This window comes from Perognathus longimembris, chromosome 11 (assembly GCF_023159225.1).
Source record: "Perognathus longimembris pacificus isolate PPM17 chromosome 11, ASM2315922v1, whole genome shotgun sequence".
Taxonomy (NCBI): domain Eukaryota; kingdom Metazoa; phylum Chordata; class Mammalia; order Rodentia; family Heteromyidae; genus Perognathus; species Perognathus longimembris.
Genome location: NC_063171.1, coordinates 3,755,627 through 3,780,454, shown reverse-complemented (window position 1 = coordinate 3,780,454; position 24,828 = coordinate 3,755,627). Strand labels below are relative to the sequence as shown.

At 46.5% G+C, this 24,828-nt stretch overlaps 1 protein-coding gene across 1 annotated transcript; it reads left to right on the top strand.

Moving 5' to 3' along the window:
* Positions 1 to 5,333: 5,333 nt before the first annotated feature.
* Positions 5,334 to 23,807, top strand: LOC125359440 (L-amino-acid oxidase-like). Its single transcript, XM_048357185.1, has 7 exons — positions 5,334 to 5,553; positions 16,545 to 16,774; positions 17,045 to 17,157; positions 17,512 to 17,713; positions 18,751 to 18,819; positions 21,499 to 21,635; positions 22,976 to 23,807. Exons 2-7 carry the CDS (start codon positions 16,547 to 16,549, stop codon positions 23,805 to 23,807), a joined length of 1,581 nt encoding a protein of 526 aa, XP_048213142.1. The 5' UTR covers positions 5,334 to 5,553; positions 16,545 to 16,546.
* The last annotated feature ends 1,021 nt before the right edge of the window (positions 23,808 to 24,828 follow it).

Genomic DNA, 24,828 nt, shown 5'->3' with positions numbered 1-24,828 from the left:
CACTGAACTCTTGTGCTCAAGGCTAGCACTCTACCACTTGAGCCACAGCTCCAGTTCCAGATTTTTGGTGATAAATTGGAGATAAGAGTTTCATGGGTTTCCCTGCCCAGGCTGGCTTTGAACCTCAATCCTTTTATCTCAGCCTCCTTGAGTAGATTATATGCATAAGCCACCAGCACCCAACTCAAGAAAGACAACCTTTAACCTTGGGGAGCTAATTCTATGCATCTCTTCCATCTGGCTGTTTCTTATTTGAATCCTTTAGAGTAAACAAGTAAATGTAAATAAAGGGTTTCCCTGGGTTATGTGAACCCCTTTAGAAAATTATTAAACCTGAGGGGAGTGTAAACCTCTGCTTTATAACCAGTTACTGCTAAGTGCAAGTCCGATATCCAAACATTATCTAACATGGGGGCCATTTTGTGGGATGGGCCCTTAATTTATGGAATCTGAAGCTAACTCTAGGTAGACAAATGTCAGAACTGAATAAAATGGTAGACCATCTAGCTTGTATCCTTGAAGAAACAAATAAATTCTTAATACATTTCATGTTCCAATGTTGTAAGAGTATAGAATCTAATCATCTTGCCATTGTTGCTTGTGGCTCATATAAGGGACCCAGGCATATTAGGATTCAGTTTCCATCTTCTACATCAAGTTTTCCCAGCACCATTTTGTTGAAGAAGATGTTTTTTCTCCAACATAGATTTTTGGCACATTTGTCAAGGATCAAAAGGTTTAATCTGTGTGCGACTATTTATGAATCTTCTATTCCATTAGCATTTGTGTCTATTTTTATGTCAGTAGTATGTTTTTGTTTCCAAGGCATCATAGTATAATCTAATACCTTCAGCAGGTACTATGATATTTTCACCATTATCTTTTTGTTCAAGATTGTTTTAGCTATTCTGTGTGTTTCCATACTAATTTTAAGTTCGGTTTTTCTATTTCTATGAAGAATGACGTTGTAGTTATTTTGTGTGCAAGTTCTGGAACTGAAGCTTATACTCAAGAAGTGGGCACTGGTCCCTCAGATTCTTCACTCAAAGCTAGCACTCTACCACTTGGGCCACAGCTTCACATGCTGCTTTTTGGTGGTTAATTGAAGATAAGAGTCTCACAGACTTTCCTGCTGGGGCTGGTTTTGAACCACAATCCCAAGAACTCAGGCTCCTTAGTAGCTACAATTACAAGTGTAAGCCACTGCTATTAGAATTTTGGTGGAGATTTCATTCAATCGGTACATTGCTTTTGCTAGTACAGTCATTTTCATATTGTTTCTGCTGATCAATGAATATGAGAAGTCTTTCCATTTTCTAGTGTATTCTTTTTTCTCAGTGTTTTAGTTTTATCATAGATATCTTTCATTTCCTTAAGGTGCTAAAAATTGTCCATTTCTTCTAGAATTTCTCATTAATTTGAATATAAGATTTCAAAATATTCCCTAGTGATACTCTGAATTCTACTCTGAATTTTATTTGTCGTGATGTTCCTTTTGTATTTCTAATTTTATTAATTTGGGTCTTCTTTTTTGGTCAGTGTAGCTAAGGGTGTGTCAAGCTTGTTTGTCGTTCCCAAAAAACATTTTTTTTTGTTTTTCTGATTATTTTTATTGTTCTTTAAGTCTTCATCTCACTAGTTTCTGTCCTGATGTTTGTGATTGCTTTCTGTCTACTGCTTTTATGTTTTCTGGGTTCCTTTAGTCTTTTATTTCAATGCCTAGTCCTATGCTATTCTTCTCCTTAACACAAACATCATCTAACAAAGTATAGGTACATTTTAACCACTGATCTTGTAGTGATTCTTGCATACTTGGATCACTACTTGCCTATTTTCCCAGTAGGTTCATGGTGTGTTTTGGTTTAACTAATGAATAAATGTAAATAGTATAGTCAGTTCTTATTGTATGAACCTATTTACTTTATTCAAATAGAGAGTAGAGGAGGGCATGAATTTTATCATATGCTTTCCAGTCATGTAACAAACATTACTTTGTGTCTGCTCTGTAGTCAGCACTGTACCTCACAGTCTGGGATGTGTGCAGCATCCATATTTGCCATTTTCTGCATTCCTTCTGTCCTCCTTTCTGCCCTTTAGTCACACCTTGCTTCTGGGGCACTTAAGGTAGCAGGCGGGACTTGGCATTAGGTTGGCAAGTTGCTCAATCTAATGAAGAAATGTGGGAGGGAGAAGGGAAGGCCCAGCAATGGCGGCACAGCCTCCTTCTGTCCTGATTCTAGCCCACCAAACCCAGAGATGAGAACATTTCCTGTGTTCCCTTTACTAGTGAGTCTTCTGAGCAATCCATTGAGGCCAAGTGCAAGGAAGCTGTCTTTCTAATATGTTTAGTGAATCAACATCTCACCCTTTCCATCCCTTACTTCTCTTCCCAGCACATGCCTGGGCAGGGATGTCCCAGCCCTCTGCTCCTACTCATGTTATTTCCAGAAAGGGAGGCTGGCAGGGGCCTAGGCTCCCTACATGACCACCTCTAAGAATCCAGGGAAATAGGGTTGCTAGGATGAGCTCTTCCTCCCTCCCATCTGTCTGGATGTACTATTCTCTACAACCTATCTCCAAAGTTGACTCTGGCACTCGCCCCCTGCAGCTGCTCCCCTTACTTGGGGAAGAATGGCCACCTGTGCCCATGCCTCACTGGCAAAGAGGTTCTGGGCACTGCAGCCTCATTGCTGAAGAGGCTGAAGGACTGTGAAAGAACAGGAAGGTTGACAAACCCAGGGTATGCCTGGAAAAGGAAAAAAAAAAAAAAAAAGCTGTTCAATGGCCATAGCTTACAACAGGCAGGCAGAAGGAGGGGATGAGGACAGACTCGGGCAGGAATTATCAAAGAATTTCTTGCAGGGGGCATTAAAGGTCAGTAACCCAAGAATGGGGAAAAGGGCAAAGCTCCTCCAGGACTACACTGCTGTCCCACACAGTCAGTCCCACTGCCAGTTTCAGAAGCACCAGTCACCCCTCCCCTCAGGGACATCAATTATCCCCTCCCTCTTTCCCCTCCCCCTCTCACTTCTGAGATCTAAAATCAATACATTTACTAACTTACTAGTCCAAAGATTCACCAACAAAGGGAGAAACACAATATAAACAATACATGCAACAGAATATGATTCAGCTTTGGAAAGGAAGCAGATTCTGTCATACTTTACAACAAGGATGCAAGGGAAAGGAAAAACATACAAAAAGCCAAACAGTAATTGTGCTTACATAAGCATATAGGAATAGTCCAAAACAACAAAAAAAGATAAGATAAATGTTGGCAAAGATGTGAAGAAAAAGGAACCTTTGTGTTGATGGAACTGTGACTTGATGCAGCCATTGTGGAAAACAATATGGAAGTCCCTAAAGAAATAAACCTTAGAGCTGCCCTCTGAGCCAGCAACCCGTTCTATAGCCAAAGAAGATGGAAATATCTTCCTGCTTAAAGGTATTAGCATTTATGTATTCATTGCAGCAGCATCTGCAACAGCTAAGATAGGCAAATAAGCATAGTGTTTATTGACAGGTGAAAGGATAAAGAAATATGTGTGTATGTGTCTGTGTGCCTGTGTGTGTGTGTGCATATATCCATACATGTATTTTGAAATATTATAGCTTGACATTTACTGTAACATGATTGTCCTGGAAGATATGCTAAGCGAAATAAGTGAAAGAAATGAAAATATTGCAATATCTCACTGATATGTGGAATACTTAAAAATTTTAAGAACTAAAATACATAGAAGTAGAAAATGACCTAATGGTTACACAAGTGAGGGTGAGAAGGGAGAGAAAATAGAGAGATGGATCTAAGCCAAAAGATTCAAAATAGCTGCTAGGTCAAGTGATCAGGCTTAGCAATATAATGTATGACGTGAAGACTAGAGTTAATAAAATGTACTCAATATTTTTGTTAAATAAGCAGATCTTAGCTGTTTCTCACACATATTCTCTCTCACACACACACATTCATACACACATACAATGTGAGAAGATAAATGTGTTAACCTGTTTCATTACAGTAACCATTTTTACTCTCTATAAGTATCCCATAGCAACATTTTGTATATTTATTTAAAAAAAATAAATTTAGGGCTGGGGATATAGCCTAGCGGCAAGAGTGCCAGCCTCGGATACACGAGGCCCTAGGTTCGATTCCCCAGCACCACATATACAGAAAACGGCCAGAAGCGGCGCTGTGGCTCGAGTGGCAGAGTGCTAGCCTTGAGCGGGAAGAAGCCAGGGACTGTGCTCAGGCCCTGAGTCCAAGGCCCAGGACTGGCAAAAAATAAAAATAAATAAAAATAAAAATAAATTTAAGACTGGGTGCCAGAGGCTCCTGCTTATAATCCTAGCTATTCAGGAGTCTGAGATCTGAGGACCACAGTTTGAAGCCAGTTGGAGTAGGAAGGTCTATGAGACTTGTCTCCAATTAGCCACCAGAAAAGCCACAAGTGGAGCTGTGACTCAAGTGATAGAGTGCTAGCCTTGAGGAACAGAGCTCAAGGACAGCACCCAGGCTCTAAGTTCAGGCTCTGAGTTCAGTTGTGCCCAGGATGGGCACAAAAACAAAAACCATTATAATAATCTCCCTGAGTTAAGTCTGCCTTCTCTTTTTTAATAAAGGCCAGGAGAAACAAACACAAGCCTCCCAAAATTGGAATTGCCCACCTGAATTAAGTCTGCCTTACCTCTAATATAAATCATAAAAATAAAAATTACCTTTGTGAGGAGCTGGACTCAGCCAAGGACAAGAGGTGGGGTATACCCATCTCTGCTGCTAGGCCTCATCCACCACCAGAGGACTGCACCTCACAGTGTCTCAGAGGTGCAGACCGCCTTAAAGAACCAAAGAGACACCCCCTCCCCCACGGAGAAGCCTGGGTAGAATAAAACCTGGCTCCCATCAGCACGCCTTCATCCTTCTGGTAACAACTAAGGACAGCTGGCCACACTGGAACTTTCTCTCCATGTTGCAGCTCTTGGACGGAGGAAGACGAGGTTTAAAGGACAGTTGAACCTGCATGCATGAGGCCACACCAGGCCCTTTGTGGATGCTGAGGCACCAAAGCTGGGTCACAGAGGTGGTAGGAGTGGGAACTGAGGGCCTTCCCCCACCCAGCCACCCCCACCCAGCTCTGGAGGGCCTGGTCTTGCTGAGCCACTGATTGAGACATTCCCTTGCACCACATCCCTTACTTGCATCAGGATGAGAGCATCTTCCTGAATGTTACACACAGAGACATTAGTCTCTGGTTTGAATTAACTGCCTGATGTAAATCTCACCCTCTTCCCTTCTTCTCCCCAAACTTCTCTGGCAGGGTTAGTCAACAGACCTGGAAATCAGGACTAAGACCAGGAAGCCAGGCTGCCTGGAGAGCAGAGCCTTGGGGTTGTGACAAGGAGCACGGTGCATCATGGAGTCCTGACAAAGGATCATGGTGCATCATCTTTATCCAGGATTTTGACCTCCACCCACTCTCCTAGATACGGACAACTTGGCTCAAGGCCTGGCCTTGTGGACATGGGCACCCCAGGCCCCAACCAGGCCCCCAGGTATGTGCTCTTTTGCCTTCTGTCATGGAGCAGTCTGCTGGGCTCAGCAAGGCACGCCCTAGAGGTGACCCTTCCTCTCCCTGGCTTGCTGGCCCTGGAGGTATGGTTGGCTCCCCCTTGCCTAGCACCAGGTCCTCTTCTACCTGAAACAGGACCTTTCTCAAAATGTATCTTCCCTGGGGCTGGTTTTTCATAAGCAATCAGAAAAGTACCAGTGAAACCGAATGGTACCAGGATTGGGGTGTGGTAAGCCCCCCAAAGAAGGGGGCCCCTTCTGTCTGTCCCCTATCATTTTGTCTTTTCATATGGGTGAGATTGTCCTATAGCTGCCCCCCAAGAAATGTGGGGTGAGGGTGAGGGGCGGGTGAGTGAGTCGGTAGGCATTGTGGGTGTTGTATGGAAGAAGGTCTAGAACTATACAAAGCAAAGGAGTGTGCTTCCCTCTAGGTACCTCCCTGCTGAGTTTTATGCGCAGCTGACTGCTCTCTGGGTCTTTGTTCAGTCTCCCTTCTCCTTTACCTGCACTACCTCATCCCTAATCCTATCTCAAGGAGTTTCTGAGTTTCTGTGCTGCACTTGCAGAGAGAGTGGGAGTCCTCAGCCCGAGGGGGAAAGGTGGTGGTGTGGGGCTGGACCACAGAGCTGCCAATGTGCCTCCTTTGACTGTATTTGACACCAAAGCCAAGGGCAGGGCTAAGAAGCCCTTCCAAAGGGAAGGAGCCAGGATACCACTTGGTAGAATTCCTGACTCCTCTGGACCTGGTAGAGCAGATGTGGAGAAAAGACCAAACAAGAACCACAAGATGGAGTCAAGTATGGGTCCTGAGGCAGGCCCTCAAGGATTGCCAGGCAGGGCTTTTACTTTTACCTGAGTCTCCCCATCTTGTTTCCACTGGCTTCCTACCTCCTCAGTTCTACTCACAGTCAATTAACTCAGCCCTTCAGAAAAACTATGGGGACAATTATCACCAACCCAAGCCTTTCCCTGGGCCCTGTCTTCACCGAAAACTAGACAAGCAGGGTGGGCTTGTCTTAAGACAGTACACTCGCAAGATGGCTGCCCTAGAATGGATGCCCAGATGCCCTAGGACAGACATCCTAGGATAGCCACAAAGATAGATGTGTCCCAAGAGAGGTCCCTAGGACAAGCTCTCCAGAATGGGCTCTCCAGTAGCTCCCTTCAGTCTTACAAGGCTCTACCTTGACCAACAGCCCAATATCCAGGGCAGCCTAACAATCCCAGCAACAACTCTGAGTGACAGAATTGCCCCACTGGCCCAGCCTCAGCAGGCCTCACCACTTCCAAATGACTGGAAGGGCTGGCAACCCTAGCCTGCAGAGGCAATGACCTTTACTTAAAACACTCATCTCTAGGACACACATACAGTGTCCACTTCTTCCAGGCTTCCCACTTAGCAGGCCTGGAGTTCCTGAGGCAGCCTGACTGCCCTCCCTGAAGGGTGGGGCCTAGGTGTGTGCTCGAACATCACGTCTGCCTGGCACACCTGTGCAATTAGCTCAGCACTAGAGGTTGAGCCAGATGTCAGGCTTTTATTCTTCTGGTCCTATGGGCCTTGGGGCATACGGCTTGGCACACCTCAAAAGGCAGGAATAGTTTATTCACCCTCAGGTCAACATGTACCTGTGATGTGATTTAGGCCATCTTAGCAAGTCCCTCTTTCCTGTGAGCCTTATTTAATTTCCTCATGGAGAAACAGCAGTAATAGGAAGAGCTGCCTACCGGCATGTGGGTGGAGAGTAAGTAAAATAATTAGGGCTGGGATGAAAAGAATGAGGCCAAACTCACACCCACACAGAGGTATCTTTTTTTTTCCCCTAAAATTTAGGCCTTCTTTCTCCTCCCCTTCATACCCTTACATAATCCCATAGTTACAATCAAATTCTCTAAAGATAAAATGTGTGTGTATGTGTGAGTGTATGTGTGTGTCTTTAAAGTTTGGATTCTGCAAATAAGTGACAGCATGCAGTATTCAGCTCTTCAAGCTTTGCTTTTCTTGCTCAATATGATGATCTCCAGTTCCACCCATTTTCCAGCAAATTACATGATTTCAGCCTTCTTTAAGACTGAATAATATCTCATGGTATATAGGTGCCATATTTTATCCATTTATCACTGGTTGGACTTCTGAGCTGCTTATTATGAACGAAGTTGCAATGAACATGGATATGCTGTGATATCTGTCTTATGTATTGATTTAGACACCTTCGAATATATGACCATAGGCATCCTTTTAAAAAGTAGGAGAGTTCCCCAACAAGTCATTGTTAGTATTAGATTTTTTAGTATAAACAAAGTAGCTTTTTTAAAGTTTTTAAAATATTATCTTTGAGTAGTTATACAAAGGAATTTTAGTTTATAAGTATAATGCATCTTGGTCAATGTCACCCTTTCTATCCCCTTCTCCTGTGTCCCCCGTATCCCCATCCCCTCAAGTTACCTGGTACAAATAAAATGTTGTATTCTCAGATTCTCTTCTACTAGAGAATGGCAATATTCTTTTTCTTTTTCTTTTTTTTTTTTTTTTGGTTGGTTGTGCACTTGTACCTGGGGCTCGGCTCTGCTCTGGTGTGTGTGTGTGTCTCTCTCTTTCTCTCTGTCTTTCTCTCTGTCTCTCTCTCTCTGTCTTTCTCTCTGTGTCTTTCTCTCTGTGTCTTTCTCTCTCTCTCTCTCTCTCTCTCTCTCTCTCTCTCTCTCTCTCTCTCTCTCTCTCTCTCTTTCTCTGGTACTTTATTGGAGATAAGAATTTCCTTGGGCTTTCCTGCCTGGGTTGACTTTGAATCATAATCCTCAGATTGCACAGTTAGAATTACAGGCCTGAGCCATCAGTGCCTGGCCTACGGAATTACATAGTTAAGGGTTTGGGTTTTTTGCTTTTTGGGGGGGGGGCAGTGTTGGCAATATTCTATACAGAATTCCATGTGTTAGTGCTGAGGACTAGAAAGAAGGCAGGCAGTCATAGCCTAAGACAGCCTTTGACAGGTAACAGTCCCATCCCATGGCCTGTCTTCTGGCCCCAGACTCCTAGCTTTTCTCTGAGCTCTACCCACACCTAAACCTCCTATTCCTAGTATACACTTGATTTTGTCAAGAGTACTTTTCATCATCTTGACTTATTTTTTCTCTCTTCAGCTGTTGTCACTTTCTCCTTTTTTGAACCTTGAAAAAGAGCAATTTTAATGTTAGAACAAGAGTATACTTTTGTGGTTTAGAATTTGTTTTTGAACTTTTACAGAGGAATAGCAAGTACTAACAAATATATGTATATAGAATATATATATACACATATATATGTATATTCCAAGCTGGAATAAAGACAGCCTAAAGCTATTTTAGGTTTTCTAGTCAAGGAAACTGCCTACCTTGCCTCCCACTCTCAACCCAAGTAGTGAGAGGCAAGGTGGTAGGGCAGGCAGGTCTGAAGTTCTGGTATGTTCGAAGAAAAGTACAGTGAAGGAATCCGAATTAGTCAAACATTTGTGTGATATCCACTCAAATGAAGTGACAAATGATTACCATCACCTCTTAAAAGTTCTCTTATGGCTGGACCCTGGTGGGTCAGGAGGCTGAGCTCTGAGGACCATGGTTCAAAGTCAACCCAGGCAGGAAAGTCCATAAAACTCTTATTTCGAATTAACCACCAGAAAACTGCTTTGAGCAAAAAGAGCTGAGCCAACACCCAGACCCTGAGTTCAAGCCCTATGACAGACAAAACAAACAAACAAACAAATGTCTCTGGTGCTCCATTCCAGGCAATATCTCCAAGAGAATTTATTCTTTTTTATCTCCATTGCTTTATTCTGCCTATTTTAAGGCATCGTGTAAACTGGGCACTGGTAGCTCATGCCTGTAATCCTAGCTACTCAGGAGGTTGAGATCTGAGGATCGTGGTTCAAACTCAGGCTATGCAGGAAAGTCTGTGAAACTCTTACCTCCAATTAACCAGCAAAAAGCCAGAAGTGGAACTGTGGTTCCAGTGGTTGGGTGCTATCCTTGAGCACAAAACATCAGGGACAGTGTCCAGGCGCTGAGTTCAAGTCTCAGGACTGGCACAAAAAAAAAGAAAGAAAGAAAACAATAGATAACAAGAACAATACTGTCTCATTCCTTTTGTTCAACTTTGTGTGTGGGCTTCTTTCAAAATAAGCATATTGCTCTTAGCGTAAGTGGAAAAGATTGGCCTTCCTCCAGCTGACACTGTGTAGTCGTCAAAGATCCCCAGAACATGGACACTGTCAGGTCTTCCCCCCACCCCACCCCCGTATGGGGCTAGTAGGACAGTTGGGTACTTCGAGGGGAAAAATTTTTTTGAAAGGCTAAGCAAGGATGCGAGTGTTCCTGCTAAACAATTGGCTAGCACATTGCTGAACTGGCAAGTTTACAGTCCAGTTGATGAGTCTGGATTGCAGGGGTGAAGAATAGGGTGTGGATGTGTGCTGGTAGCAGGTGCTTCTAGGTTTGTTTTTATGTTCCTTCCCCTCATTCACCTCACCTTCCCTCCAGCCCAGTCGTTCTCTTCACACCTCACCACATCCCTGACAATCCCAAGCCCTCCTGATTCCAGTAAAAGAGGGGAGGGGCACACAGGGGAGAGCTGCAGCTCCCAAAAAGGTTACCAGAGAAAGTAAGTTCAAGTCCTTAAAACTCAAGGTGTGCAGAAACAAAAGTCACTGGGAAGCTGAAAGGGTAAGTAATGTGGGACTCACACTAAGCTAGATCCTGGGTAGAGAAATCTCTGACCTGAACATCCTGAAGCAATGGAGGAAGGAATAGCAAGGAGTCCTTTCAACAGAAGCTAAGACTAAGAAAGGGGAAGGAGAGAACGAGAAGGCCGTTTGAGCTGGGCACCAGTGGCTCATCCTTATAATCCTAGCTACTCAGGAGGTTGAGATCTGAGGGTCACCAATGAACCACCAAAAATCTGGAAGTAGAGCTGTGGTTCAAGTGGTATAGGGCTAGCCTTGAGCAAAAAATCACCCAGGCCGAAAGAAAGAGAGAGAGAGAGAGAAAGGAAGAGAGACAAAGAGAGAGGGAGGGAGGGAACAAAGGAAGGAAAGAGGGAAGAAAGAAAACAAGAGGAAAAGAAGGAAAGAGGCCACATGAATGAGAAGAGGATGGCCCCCTTCCCCAGGGGTGTTACCTTGGCACTTCACAGCCAGCCTCTCTGACTTCATCCATGTGTTCATTGATGGAGCATTCATTAAACATCACTGTGTGCCTAGCCCTTCACTAAGTTAGTAAAACAACAAGTTCCTGGCCATGCAGTTTATCAGCTTGTGGAGTCAGAAGATAACAGTATAAAATCAGAGCTCTGGTAAGAAGAAAAGCAGTTTCAGGAGTGAGTTTGAATCAGAGCATGTGGCCTGGGGCCCTGGGTTCTATCCTAGGAGGGAGAGAAAGACAGACAGACAGACAGACAGACAGACAGACAGATAACTTGCATTTGAGCCCTCAATCTAACTATAGCAAGACAAAGGGGACCTACCACCAGTGCCTTAGCATGGGAAGAAATGCTTCAGGCAGTTGGGGAAGGGCCCCTGAGTGAAGAAGTGGTCAGCTGTCAGTGCCGAGTGAGAGACCTGAAGGAGATAGAGCTGAGGAGGCTGGAAATCCTGGACAAAGACCCGGAGAAAGACTATTCAATGGTACTTTAGTATTCCTAGCCCTGGAGACTCCCACACTCAAGTAGCAGGTGGCAGGGTGGGCAGTGGATTGTGCTGTGACAATAGAACCCTGGCATCTTTTCCAGGACTTTCCTGCCAGGCCTCCAGCATAGGTGTACTGGGGAGGGAGGGTGGCACTACTGGGGCTTGAACTGTACCTTTGAAACATCCTCACTCAGCTTTGATCATGGGCTGGCCATCTACTATTTCAGCCACATCTCCACTTTCAGCTTTTCCTTGGTTCACTGAAGGTAAGAGTGTCTGGGACTTGTCTGCTTTGAACCTCTCTCCTCAGATCTCAGCCCCCTGAGCAATTAGATCACAGGTATGAGCCAGGGTATATTTTAAACGATAGGAGCTGGGAATCCCAGAGACATGAAAGAGACAGATATCTCCTGACTGGGCTCCTATATTTGAGACATGCCACAGAGCCCTAAAGCCTGGAGCCAGATCTCCCCTGGGGATCTGATAAGGGTGCTGGGCGTTTGTGGGAACCCAGAGGCCAGGACCCTGGTCACACCCCTCCCCCACCCCTCCTCTGCCCCATCCCTGCCCTCCCCACCTCCCAAGCCCATCATGATGCCTTCTCATGTGACAACTAATATATTTTGGAGGAGACAAAGGGACAGAATTTATTTTTTTATTTTTGGTTAACATATACATATTTGTAGAGTACAGTGTAAAAATTGAGTACAGACATATAATGTATAATAATCATTATTATTCACCTATATATTTGTTATTATTTATTATTTGGATTCTTTAAACTCCTCTCTTGTGGTTCTTCATGAAGTATATAATAAATGACTGTTAACACTAGTTACTCTACTTAATGGTAGAACTTATTCCTCCTATGTAACTGTATTTGGCTACCTTTTATCCAATCTCCTCTGTTTTTTCTCCCTGCTACCCTTCCTAGCCTGCATTAATCACTGTGCGTGTATATGTGTGCACACACACATATGCGCGCGCGCACACACACACACACACACACACACACACACACAGGTACTGGAGCTTGAACTCAGGACCTGGGCACTGTCTCTTAGCCTTTTTTACCCAGGGCTGGCACTCTTCCACTTGAGGCACAACTCCACTTTCAGCTTTTTACACTTAATTAGAAATAAGAGTTGCCGGGCTTGCTTTACTTCCCCTCCGCTTGGGGGTCCTGGGCTTGTCCGCCCCTTCCTGTGCGGTCCTTTATCACTCTCACGTGGGAGCGATGGCCACAGGTAGCCTCGGTTAGCGTGTGGTCGCAGGGTGACCCAAACCCGCCAAGGAAGACATGGATGCGTGGATCCCTGGAGAAAGCCTCAGGGGCCTTCTGGTTTATTCAAATGAGGAGCCAACAGGTATACTCCTAAAGGCGGGCACAGGAGAGTGGCCACTGGTTGGCCACAAGGACTGTTTCTCAGGTGATGTTATGGGACTTCCTTTATGGGCGGAGACCCAGCCCCCCAAGGCCTGGGTTCTGGGTCCTCATCAGACACGTGCTTGCCTCCAGGGGCGGGGGGCTTCTCTTCCTGTTAAAGATGGAAGGAGCAGGGATGGGCTAAAGCCAGCTGTGTCCTCTTAAAGGCGCAGCTGTCCCCAACAAAGAGTCTCATAGACTTTCCTGACTCTGGCTCTGAACCACAACCCTCAACCCTCAGCCTCCTGAGTAGCTAGGAAATACAAGTGTGAGCCACTGGTGCCCAGCACTACACTCTTTCTTGAGATCAATTTTGAGCTTTAACTTTTAGAGTTTCTACATATAAGTGAGACTTTCTTAAAGTGTGAGATTTAAGATGCATGGTTTCTATAACTTTTCTTCACCCTCAGGAGAGGAACGTAGCTGTGTCATACCAGGCATGAGCTCTCTTAGCAGAAACTGAGTTCTTGACTCTCCACACAGGGATCTGAGTGGCTAAGTGGTCCTTCTGTCTCCGAGAAAGGATATGCCAGTTCTGTGAGATTTGAGATCAGGGTCTTGTGCTTATTAGGCAAGCATTCTACCACTTGAGACCTTTCTGCTTTAGGTTATTTATCTGGTAAGGTCCTGCTTTGTGCTCAGAGCTAGCATCATACCACAGTCATCTCACCTACACCTCCTGCATAGCTAATATTACTGTCATACACCACCACACTTGGCTTGTTTGGTAGAGATGGAATCTTCATAGTTGCTGGGTATTTTGGGGGGGGGGGCGGGGGGTGCCTGGGCTGGGGTGGCCTGGAACCTCAGTCCTCTCCATCTCCTGAGTAGTTGGGATTATGGGTGTGAGCCAATGACCTCATTTAGGACACAGGTGTGGGATTAGCTCAGAAGGGTCACAAGTGGGTAAAGGGGCATGGAGCTGCCACCACAAGCTTCCTGATATGACTTCTGTGCAGAACCATAGGCTACTCTGGGTTGTCTGACAAATCCTGAAGCTCAACATCTTTGAGCTTTGTTCTACTGACCTCTCCAGCAAGGAAGCAGACCCTCTGCCCCAGTGGCTCACTCTCCAGCACAGACAAATAGTAGGAAAGTGAGAGTAGCTCCACACACATTCTCCACTCATGAGCAAAAAGCTCAGAGCTTCTGTGTTTCCCAGAAGGCCTAGACATGCATCTTTTCAGGGAGATGGGGCTTATGGAACTTGCTGCCAATTTCAAGCTCAATTTTCTAGCAATTCGGGAATGTACATTGTGTGTATATGTTAAAATACAACACTGAATATCTTATCAATATGTACAATCAATACATACTAGATTAAAATAATTTTTTAAAACAAATAAATAAGTGAATAAATAAATAAATCACATGAGGAGAGAACAGAAAATGATTCCACTTTGTAAAAAAAAAGGGGGGGAGGGAGATAACAAGTTGAACAAGAAATGTACTTGGGCTGGGGATATGGCCTAGTGGCAAGAGTGCCTGCCTCATATACATGAGGCCCTGGGTTCGATTCCCCAGCACCACATATACAGAAAATGGCCAGAAGTGGCGCTGTGGCTCAAGTGGCAGAGTGCTAGCCTTGAGCAAAAAAGAAGCCAGGGACAGTGCTCAGGCCCTGAGTCCAAGCACCAGGACTGGCAAAAAAAAAAAAAAAAAATGTACTCACTGTCTTTTGCATATGAAACTGTAACCCCTCTGTACTTCACTTTGACAATAAAGAGGGGAAAAATTAAAAAGGGGGGAAGGAATAAATCTCACTTCTTTCCCTTGAAGAAAGAAGAGATGTATGAATTTAAAGTAGAGAAAAGGTGTGTGTGTGTGTGTGTGTGTGTGTGTGTGTGTGTGTGTGTGTTAAAGAGGAATTAGATAAACCAAAGAAACCATTTGGTTTATATAGGCTGGCTCACTTGCAAAGAGATACTGGAGAAGCCTTCTGGAATATAGCCAGAGACAAGGCAAGGGTGCCCTGAAGGAGCAGAGCAGGCAGATCCAGGCTGGGCCCAGCCCCCAGCCCTAGTTTGTGATAAAATGCAGACACTGGAGGAAAACATCTCCAGAAACCAGCAAGTATTGGCTCTCATCCTTCACATGCTTTCTCTTTCTATTCATCCACTCACATTATTTCTCCATCCACATTTCCCTCTATTTTAGTCTTTCCATCTGTCTGTCCTTCCATCTCCTGCATGCTACAAATGTGGTGACTTCTCACTAGGAGTCAAGATCTGTGCAGAAGGGATTCTTTCTGATTCAAGACTGAGCAAATGTGTAACATACTTCCTGTGGGAACTGAATGGGGGCATGCAAAACTGTTCATGGTGATGGGTAGGATGGAGTGGGAGGTTAGGCAGTTATACCCAGAAGGCAGGAGGCTATTATTTTGTTGGCTGCAATGTTAAAACATTTCTTCAGTAAGCCACGTGGGAAAGGTAACCCAAACTAAAGAGAAGTGGAGCCCAACAGATTGGAGCCCAGGGTGGATTGCCACATCACCTACATAGACTTACACAAGCTTTGTTTCAAAGATCTGTGGTCATGAGCTAGAGCTTTCCTCTCTTCTACAGGAAAAACGATGAAGTGGACTGCCTTATTGGGCTCAGGACACCCGAACAAAACACCACAGACTAGGTAGAACAGCAAGACATCTGTTTCTCACAGTTGGTAGTTGCTCTTTCTTTAAGGCCTCTCTTTGGCTTATAGACAGCTGCTTTCTCATTGTATCTTCACATGGTATCCCTCTGTGTGCACACATGGCTGGGGTCTCTTGTTGTATCCATATTTCCTATCCTTACAAGTTTTGAGTGGGCTCAACCCTCATGGATTCGTTCAAACTGAATCCATTTTTCAAAAGCCATCATCATTAAACACAACCACTTTATGAGATACAAGGAATTAAAGCTTTGACATAATTCCGCCCACGGCATAGGCAATAGCCTTGAAAACTAGAACACGACAATCAAAACACATCTATTTTTTTCTTTCTTTCTTTTCTTTTTTTTTAAGATCTTTTTGGAAGTACTGGGTTTTGAAGCAGGGCCTTGTGCTTGCGCAACTTTCACATTCTGCTGGCACTCTACCATTTGAACCATGCCTCCAGCCTTGCTTTTTTGCAGTCATTTAGGAGATGGAGTATGGTGAACTTCTGCCCAGGCTGACTTTGAACCATGGTCCTCTGGATCTCATCCACCTGAGTAGCAAGGAATGTAGGTATGAGCCACTGTCATCTAGCACAAAATGCACACATTTTTTTTTATTGCCTCGTAGAGGAAACATATAGAACCTTTCTCCCAGAATTGAGCCAAAATGAAATGGAAGGAAGCACATCGAAAGCCAGGTGTGGAATTCAGATGTTGTGTCAGATGCTGTGAGCCTCGGCTATCTCTGAGACACGATCCCACCAAGTCTCTCAGGCTAGGGAAGCTTGTGGCCTACCATATGCATTACAGAGACTGCCAGTTTCTTCAACAGTGTCTCAGGCTCTCCATCCTCATTCTGTGCTTTCATAGCTATAGTGAGTTAAGATTTGTCTCACCGCGACAAACATTCTCTCAACCCCAAGGAGGAATCAGGAAAACCCAGTGTGGTAGTAGGTTCACCTCAACATTCTGCACAGCAGTCTGGCTGAATGGGATGAGAGCAGGCTCCTTGAGCAGGTATGTAATCTGCATCACTCCTTGAGTGGGGAGCACTGATACCTGAGGAGATAGTTGCTGGCCACTGGAGCCATGGAGAGCGTGGGAAGCCCATGACTAAGGCATATTGTGGTAAAGAAGGAGGGAAACAAGAGTGCCAGGATGTTTCGTCATAGATACAGTGATACGGTTTTCCCCCAGATCAAGGGGAAGGACGCACCTCTTCAGTTCCTCAGACATTCACCTGACTGCCATCTCCACAGCTATGTTCCCAGGCTGGCTGATTCTCACCCTCCTGTCTGTGCTGAGTCTGGGGACCCAGGCCTTCAACAGTCAACTTGTCAAATGCTTTGAGGATCCCCAGTATGAAGAGCTACTGCAGCTGGCTCAACGTGGACTGGGGCAGACAGCTGAAAGGAAACGGATAGTAGTGATTGGGGCAGGCATGGCTGGGCTCACCGCTGCCAAGATTCTGCAGGATGCTGGCCACCAGGTATGGGAAGCAGCCTGAGGAACTTGGGCCCTGGACAAGGAGGTGGGGGGAGGAGTGGACATCCCAGTGGACCTGGGGTCAAAGACCAGGGGTAGATCTAGACTTGAACTCATGGAGTGAGAAGGTAAGTGATCTGATTCTATAGCAGAAGGAAACCTCAGAAAGAGTCAGAGGGCTGGTAAATCTGGGCCTGCCAAGAGGGAAGTAAGGGTGCTATGTACAAGGGACTTGACCTTATTGAGTCCAAGAAATGGCTTTCTTTCTTTCTAGGTGACAGTCCTGGAAGCTTCAGGACGTGTAGGAGGCAGAATAGAGACCCACAGAGTTCCCGGAGCCCAGTGGTACATTGAGCTGGGAGCCATGAGGATCCCTGTGAACCACAGGTAGGATTCATTGACAGAGAGGCAGATGAAGAAGGCCAAGATGCTGGCACCAAGGTGACCACAACTGAAGGTCTGAATACTACAGATCTCAGACAAAGTGACAGCACATTTGGCCAGCATAGCAAAGCAGCCTGTGGTCATGTGACCACAAGAATGAGGACCCTGCCTGCCTGACTCCCTCCGGGCTGCATGGCTGTTAACCTGGCATAGAGACAGGAGATCCAGTATCCCGTTCATGAAAGGAGGACAGGAGGGGTCCCAGAGAATCCAAGGGAGGCAGAAAGTGGCACTGGGAGCAGGGAGGGTTGGTAACTTCCTTGTCTAGTCCCAAATCATCTCCAACTCACTTTATAGACTCTCTCGTGAATTTGTCAACAAGTTTGGATTGACTCTCAAGGAGTTCTGCCCCTGTAACAATCAGACCTGGGTCCTGATGAACAGAGTGCGTCAGCGTGCAGGGGCTGTGCAGGCTGACCCCAGCATTCTGGGCTACCCTGTCAGAGAAGATGAGGTGGGGAAGACAGCAGAACAGCTCTTTGACGAATCACTGAGGAAGGTAAGCTGAAACACGAAGCACACAGGCACTTTCTGCAGAGCCATTCTGTTCAGACTTTCTCAAGTTTCTCTCTGGTTCCCTAAGTGGAGTAGAAGTCCTTCCTTAGACTTCAGGTTGATGTGCAGCCCAGCTTTCATCTGCCTGTCCTCTCTCAGATGACCATCTCTCACCAGAGTCACATGCACAACAACCATTATGCATTTTTAGACCTCAAATGTCTGCACAAATGCCAATTTGAGTAAACCTAGCTGCCATTAGAAGCATTATGGTGGGCCCAGGCTTGAGGTGCAGAGCTTGCAAATGTGCCATGCAGTCCAGAACAAGATACTTTTCTCTTCTTCAGCTTCTGTGGAATGATCACACCACTGGAGTCTCTCTCCTCCCAGAGGATGAAATGAGAAGACCTGTGTGATATGAGCAGAACAGTGCTCAAATTGTAATTATTATCACTATAGCTGTGTGAGCCAGAATGCAAACAATGATGAGCCCTGCCTGGAATATTCCACTATCTGGCCAGTGTTTACTTGGTATGGGACAGTGCCTCTCTCTTTCCAGACCCACTGCTCAGAGGGACCTATGAGCTTAGCTCTGGGATGGATAGCCCTCACAGGTGTCCTGTCTTTTCAGGAGTGGTGTCCTGGTGTGATGCAGCATAAATATGTCCAGCTTTTGGACTCCTGTCCAGCCTTGCTCAAAAGCTCAGTGGGGCTAGGCCTCCTGGCACCCACACCATCCACAGTGCCCAAAAAAAAAATGTCTTCCATGTAGAATGAGAGTTGATTTCCACTTCTGGTAACTCCAAGCCCAAGAGGAGATCTGAAGTTCTTATCTTTACCCATCGGTTATATGTCTAATGGTGGAGATGACACTCTACCATCAGGACACATCTGTGTGAGATAGTCTTGGAATACAGGATTCATATAAAGTGTGCCTCAGACAAACACCCAGTGGAAGCATAGGTCATGGAAGCTGCCTAGGGAAGGGCTGAGGGTATGTGAGGCCTGACCTCCCTTACTTCCCCCTCCTTCCCTGCCCAGGTGGTGGAGGAGCTGAAGAGCAGCAGCTGCAGCCAGGTGCTGGAGAAGTATGACTCCTTCTCCACCAAGGTCAGTCCTGAGACTCCTCTGTCTGCCACTGGGTCGCAGATCCCCAGGACCCATCCAGTGGGCCTCTTCCCAATGCTTATCATACCGTATTATACTGGTGTTAACTTTTATAAAATCTGTATGCCTTGCTAGAATGCAAGCTCCATGAGGAGAGGAGAGAGGGTAGAGACAGGCCAAGAGGAAGAGAGGGAAGGAAATAGGGAAATGAATAAAGCCCATCCTAACAAGAGCAGTCAAAGGGAATTTGTTCTGAGCTTGCTTGCTGTAGCCAAGGAGGTAACCACCACTACTGCATTTTGGCAGAGTTAAAGGCAGGCAGAAATGTGGAGAGTCTGATATGGCCATGTGTTGTGTAATGAGGGGGATAGTGCCTGAGAAGTAAATCCTTAGGTGATTACATAGCTGTATAAAAATCATATCTGCTGGGTCAATTTAAGATGGCTACCATGTCACTGGGCTGTATATTCTTATGGACCACAGCACTGGTGTAAACATCCTTACACAACACATGATCATAGTGACAATGAGGGAAGGCTGGGGATTGGGTGTGTGTCAATGGCATAGCACTTGGCTGCCATATGCAAAGCCCAGCACCGGGAGGAAAAAAAATAGGGAAGATTTTATATGTGCCCTTGTTGGAGGCTGCTGGCAATTGGCTTGAAGTGTGGTAGCTGTGTAATTCGCCAGGGGAGGATATTTAGCTTTCTCTAGTTGGTCCCATGGTGGAAGATGAATGGGAAAAGACACAAGCATAAGAAAGCTGATCATCACTAAGCAGTCCTGTCATTTGGCTTGCTGCGCAGTGGAGGCTGGCTTTTCCTTTCTTGGCTGGTTACTTCAGTCCAATGGACCAAAGTCCCATGGTCACCTGACCACTGGATACTGCATGTATAGATGTGAAGGACAGAGAAAATAAGAGTATGGAGAAGGTCCCTGGGGCTGGGGGTCCCTCTCTCTGTCACATACTGCCCCACTTGCAGCCAACTGATATCTCTGGGTTCTGGCTATCTACATGACAGCTCTTAATAAACCCAGGATATATTCAATCACTGTTTTTTTTCCTTTCTCTGAAAGGCAAGAAAGTATTTAGGGTAAACAGAGTAATTTTATTTGAAATGGAAAGGAAAGCCATGAATAAAGTAGCAATGCTCCCCATCAGGAGAAGGGCCCTAAAGAGGAGTCACTTAAGCACTATTTTTCAAACACTCAGGTTTTGTCTTAGATTAAGGCAGAAAAAATATGTTCTAAATTGAAGTGTTAAATCTACTCCAAATAAGTTTTGGTGTTTTTTTCACTGACTTGATTATTTATATGTCAAAACTATTTCCAAATAACATCTTTGGTCCTAACAAATATAATTTAATTAGAGGAAATCTACCTGCTTCTTTGTCTGAACTACTAATTTGAATACTAATGTATTTTCCTCAATTTTATTAGCACATATTAATTATACAAAGTGAGAAATTTCATTACAATATTTCTATATATACATATAATACTTTGATCCTGTTTACTGCCTTTGTTACTCTTCCTTATTTTCCTTCATCCTGGATGTTTCTTCAAATTTTCCTTACATTTTCCTGCAGTAGTTTCAGGTTTTGGGTATTATATTATGGTATCTGATTCATTTTAATTGATTTTTGAAGAAAATGAAAGGCAAGGATCTAGTCTCACTTCTCTACTTGTGGATATCCAGTTTTACAAGCACAATTTATTGAAAAAGTTGTCTTCTCTCCTGCATATGTTTGTGTGTGTGTGTGTGTGTGTGTGTGTGTGTGCGCATGCCTTTTTTAAGAATCAAATACCTGTAGCTGTCTCAGTGGTCTATCCTACTCCATTGGTCTGTAGCACTCTGGTAGGTCTTTGGTGGCACTGTAGGTCTTTGGTAGCACTATGGGTCTTTGGTGGCACTATAGGTCTTCGGTGGCACTCTGGGTCTTTGGTGGCACTCTGGGTCTTTGGTATCACTATAGGTCTTTTGTGGCACTCTGGGTTTTTGGTAGCACTTCCTGTTGTTGCTGTCCACGAGTTCACGGGACCCCAAGGATAACACTCAGGTCTCAAGTCTAGTTTAAACTAGCATGTCTAACAAAGGCATTTTCCCCAATCTAGTGCATGCCCAGCCAGCCTGCTAGCTCCTTTCAGGCCTGTGCCCCAGGTTCGAGCCTCCAGGGCTGGCCAGCACTGATGGCAGAGAACCCTCTCAGCTTCAGGGAGGCCTGGTAGTGGGGACATCCTATCTAGTAGAGCCATCTCAGCCAGTCCACTGCTGCTGTGCCTGGGAGGAACAGAGACAAAGCATAGGGCCTGATCACTGTGCCTTGGGTAGGGAAGATCAAAGAAACCAGGTTGACTCCAAGTACCTGCAGTAGGACATGAAAACTAGACCTGTTTCCTCGTCTGTAAAATAATGTTCCTAGGATTATACATGAGGATTGCACAAGAGCTAGAAAGAAGGTCTGCAGATTAAAAGCCACAGCAAGTGTTACTGTGAGCAAGGAAACCGTTTTGAGTACTGTCCCAGAGTCCTGTGTGTAAGCCCACCCAGCTCAGGGCCCAGCAGAGTGTCACCTGTCATTCAGGGCTGTCCTGCTGCCCCTGGGTGGTGGGCGAGGCTCTCACGTTAGCTCTTGCACATTCTGACCCTCTTGTCTCTTCTCCCTGCCTTCGGGGTCACAGGAATTCCTGATCAAGGTGGGGAACCTGAGCCGTGGGGCAGTGCAGATGATTGGCCACCTGCTGAATGCAGACTCTGGCTACTACGAGGCCTTCACAGAAACTCTGCGTGGTATCATCTCCTTCTTCCAGGAGCCTAGGTGGGAAATGGGGACAGGGAGAATGGGTTGTGGGTTCACCAGTTCCTTAAGGGAGACAAAGGTAAAAGGAAGTTCTAGATGGACCAGGCAAAAAAAAAATCCCCCAAGAAATGGGAGGCAGAGAGGAAGAGGCAGGAATTTCCAACCTCATTGGGACTCAGAATGACTGGAGGGGAGGGCAGTGCTTGTTAAATCAAGCACAGAGACTGGCATCACCTGTTAACTTTAGCACACCTGGCTTGGGACCTGAGAGCACGTACTTCTAAGGTGCTCCCAGTGAGACCTCTACTGCCTGTTTTGGAATCTCACTTTGATCCTTTGTGCCTCAGATGGTAGAGTGCCAACCAAGGAGCAAAGCTTTGGGTATTGAGTTCAAGTCCCAGTCTTTCAACAACAACAGAGTCCTTAAACCTGCAGTAGGTCTTGCCTCTTCCGCAGCGACACAGGTTGTGGCCTCAACTCTGCTTCAGAGGACACTTGCTATGTTTATTTTTTCATTTATTTATTTAGTGTCCATACTGTGGCTTGAACTCCAGGCCTTTTCCCCTCAAGCCACCGCTCCACTTCAGGCTTTTTGGTAGTTCGTTGGCATTAAATGTCTCATGGACATTCCTGCCTGGACTAGCTTTGAACTGTGCTCCTCAGATCTCAGCCTCCTGAGCAGCTAGGATGTACAAATGTGACCACCTGGTGCCCGGTTCACCTGCTATTCTTTAGCCCAGGAAAATGGATTAGTGACACTGGCCACCCGTGTGATCTGTAGCTATAAGGAGAAAATGAACTGAAATGTACTCTTAGAGTCTGGCCATCCACTTCAGAAAGCAGGAAATAACACCACCAAGAGGCCAGCTGGGCCCGCACCCGGAGGTAGTCATCTATTTGGGAGTCCAGTCCTCCTCTTTTCCCAACTTGCATTCATAAATTCAATCGTAGCCGTGCTGTCGGGGGGGGGGGGGGGGCGGACGCTGGAGGAGTCTAAGGCAGACTGAGTGAAGGATCTCAGTGGGGGTTAGGCTTCCTCCAGTGAGGGCTGCTCTGTGCTGACATCTATCTATCAGACATAGTTGGGTGCGTCCATAAGAATCCTGCATCTGTCCATCTCAGACCCTGGCACTGAATCGGGGTGACCACCGAGGGGGAGAGGAGATAGCTGAGAGCTGGGGAACTGGGTCAGCATTGAAGGCGCAGTTTTCTGACTGGCCAGTCCAAAGCAGCACCTTTGCTCTAGTTCCCGGGAATTGGTAGACACCACCCACTGTTCAGTCCCAACACCTGGCCCGTGACCGCCTGCCCCATCCACCAGCCTGCCTCCCTTCCCTCCTTTGCCTGTTTGCTCTCAGGTTTGACGAGATCGTCGGGGGCTTTGACCAGCTGCCCCAGGCCCTGCACAGCTCCCTGCAACCAGGGACGGTGAGGCTCCACTCGCCCGCGGAGGCCGTGGAGACGGCCGGCCAGCACATCTACGTCACCCACGGGACCCCGGACCCCCTGCGGCCCCGGGCGCGCCTGGCGGCGGACTTCCTGGTGGTGTCGAGCACAGCCAAGGCGGCCCGGCTGCTGCGCTTCCAGCCGCCGCTGTCACTGCGCAAGGAGGACGCGCTGCGCTCCGTGCACTACAACAGCGCCAGCAAGATCATCCTGGCCTGCGCACGCCGCTTCTGGGAGTGGGACGGCATCTTCAGCGGCAAGTCCAGCACCGACCGGCCTTCCCGCTTCGTCTACTACCCCGGCCAGGTATTCCCCGACGGCACCGGTGTCATCCTGGCCTCCTACACCCTGGACGACGACTCTGCCTTCTTCGCTGCCATGGACCACCGACGGGTGGTGGACGTGGTCTTCGACGACCTCGCGGCCATCCACGACCGCCCCATCGAGGAGCTGCGGGCCCTGTGCCCCTACTCCATGGTCAAGCACTGGGGCCAGGACCCTTACGCCATGGGTGGCTTCGCCTTTTTCACCCCCTATCAGTACGTGGACTACGCGCAGGAGCTGAGCCGGCCCGAGGGGCGCGTCTACTTCGCTGGGGAGCACACGGCACTGCCGCACGGCTGGATCGACACCGCCATCAAGTCCGGGCTCCAGGCAGCAAGGCTCATCCAAGAGGCGGTGGACCTGGCGGCGCCCAGAGACTGTGAGGACAGGAAGGAGCCCCGCTCCAAAGCCGAGCTGTAGCCAGCCGGCGTGCCCAGGAACGGGGGTGATTCAATCACCTCGGCCTACCAGGGAAAGGTTCCAAGCCCGCCCTCGTCCTCTCCGTCCCCTTCGCCTGTGCCCAAAGATGTCAGAGCAACAGGTGAACTTACAGGCAGGAAAGGGAATCCCTCAAACACCTGACCACCACGTGATACATTGTCAGAAAAATAAAGCGTTTGTTGAATGGGTGACTTTCACTAGCCGGTCAGTGCGGGCATCATTCAAAGAATTTAGAGCTGAGTACTGAGGGATGGGAAGCGCCTTTCCCCATCTCCATTCCTCACCTGCCACGATGAATTTATTATTATTATTATTATTATTATTAAGTAGCTGTAAAAGAGGATTTTTATCCCGTAGGGCAGGTTATGAGTACAAGGCACCTTGATCAATATCACATCTTCCATCATTTTTCCCATTCTTCCCTTCCACCCCTACCCCTAAGTTACACAGTTCAGTCTTTACATAATGTACATTGGTATAATGATTGCATTTGCTCACCCTTCCTCCCCCCATTCCCCATGTGCCCTCTTTACCCTCCTCCCACCCCCAATCAAGTTTCCATTTCCTAGTACTCGGACAGTACATGAGTTGTTCAGAGAACTCACACTTCTGTACTCCTCCCCTCAGTACACCATTCTTCAGTCAGTCAGTGTCTAAACCCATAGAGCCCTATATAAGTTACATTTAGTTGCGTTTTATATCTGGCTTCCACATATGAGAGAAAATGTGCCATTTGTCTCTCTGAGCCTGGCTTATTTCATTTAACATGATTCATTCTGGGTCCATACATTTCTTTTTTTTTTTTTTTTTTTTTTTTTTGCCAGTCCTGGGGCTTGGACTCAGGGCCTGAGCACTGTCCCTGGCTTCTCTTTGCTCAAGGCTAGCACTCTGCCACTTGAGTCACAGCGCCACTTCTGGCCATTTTCTGTATATGTGGTGCTGGGGAATTGAACCCAGGGCTTCAAGTATACGAGGTAAGCGCTCTTGCCACTAGGCCGTA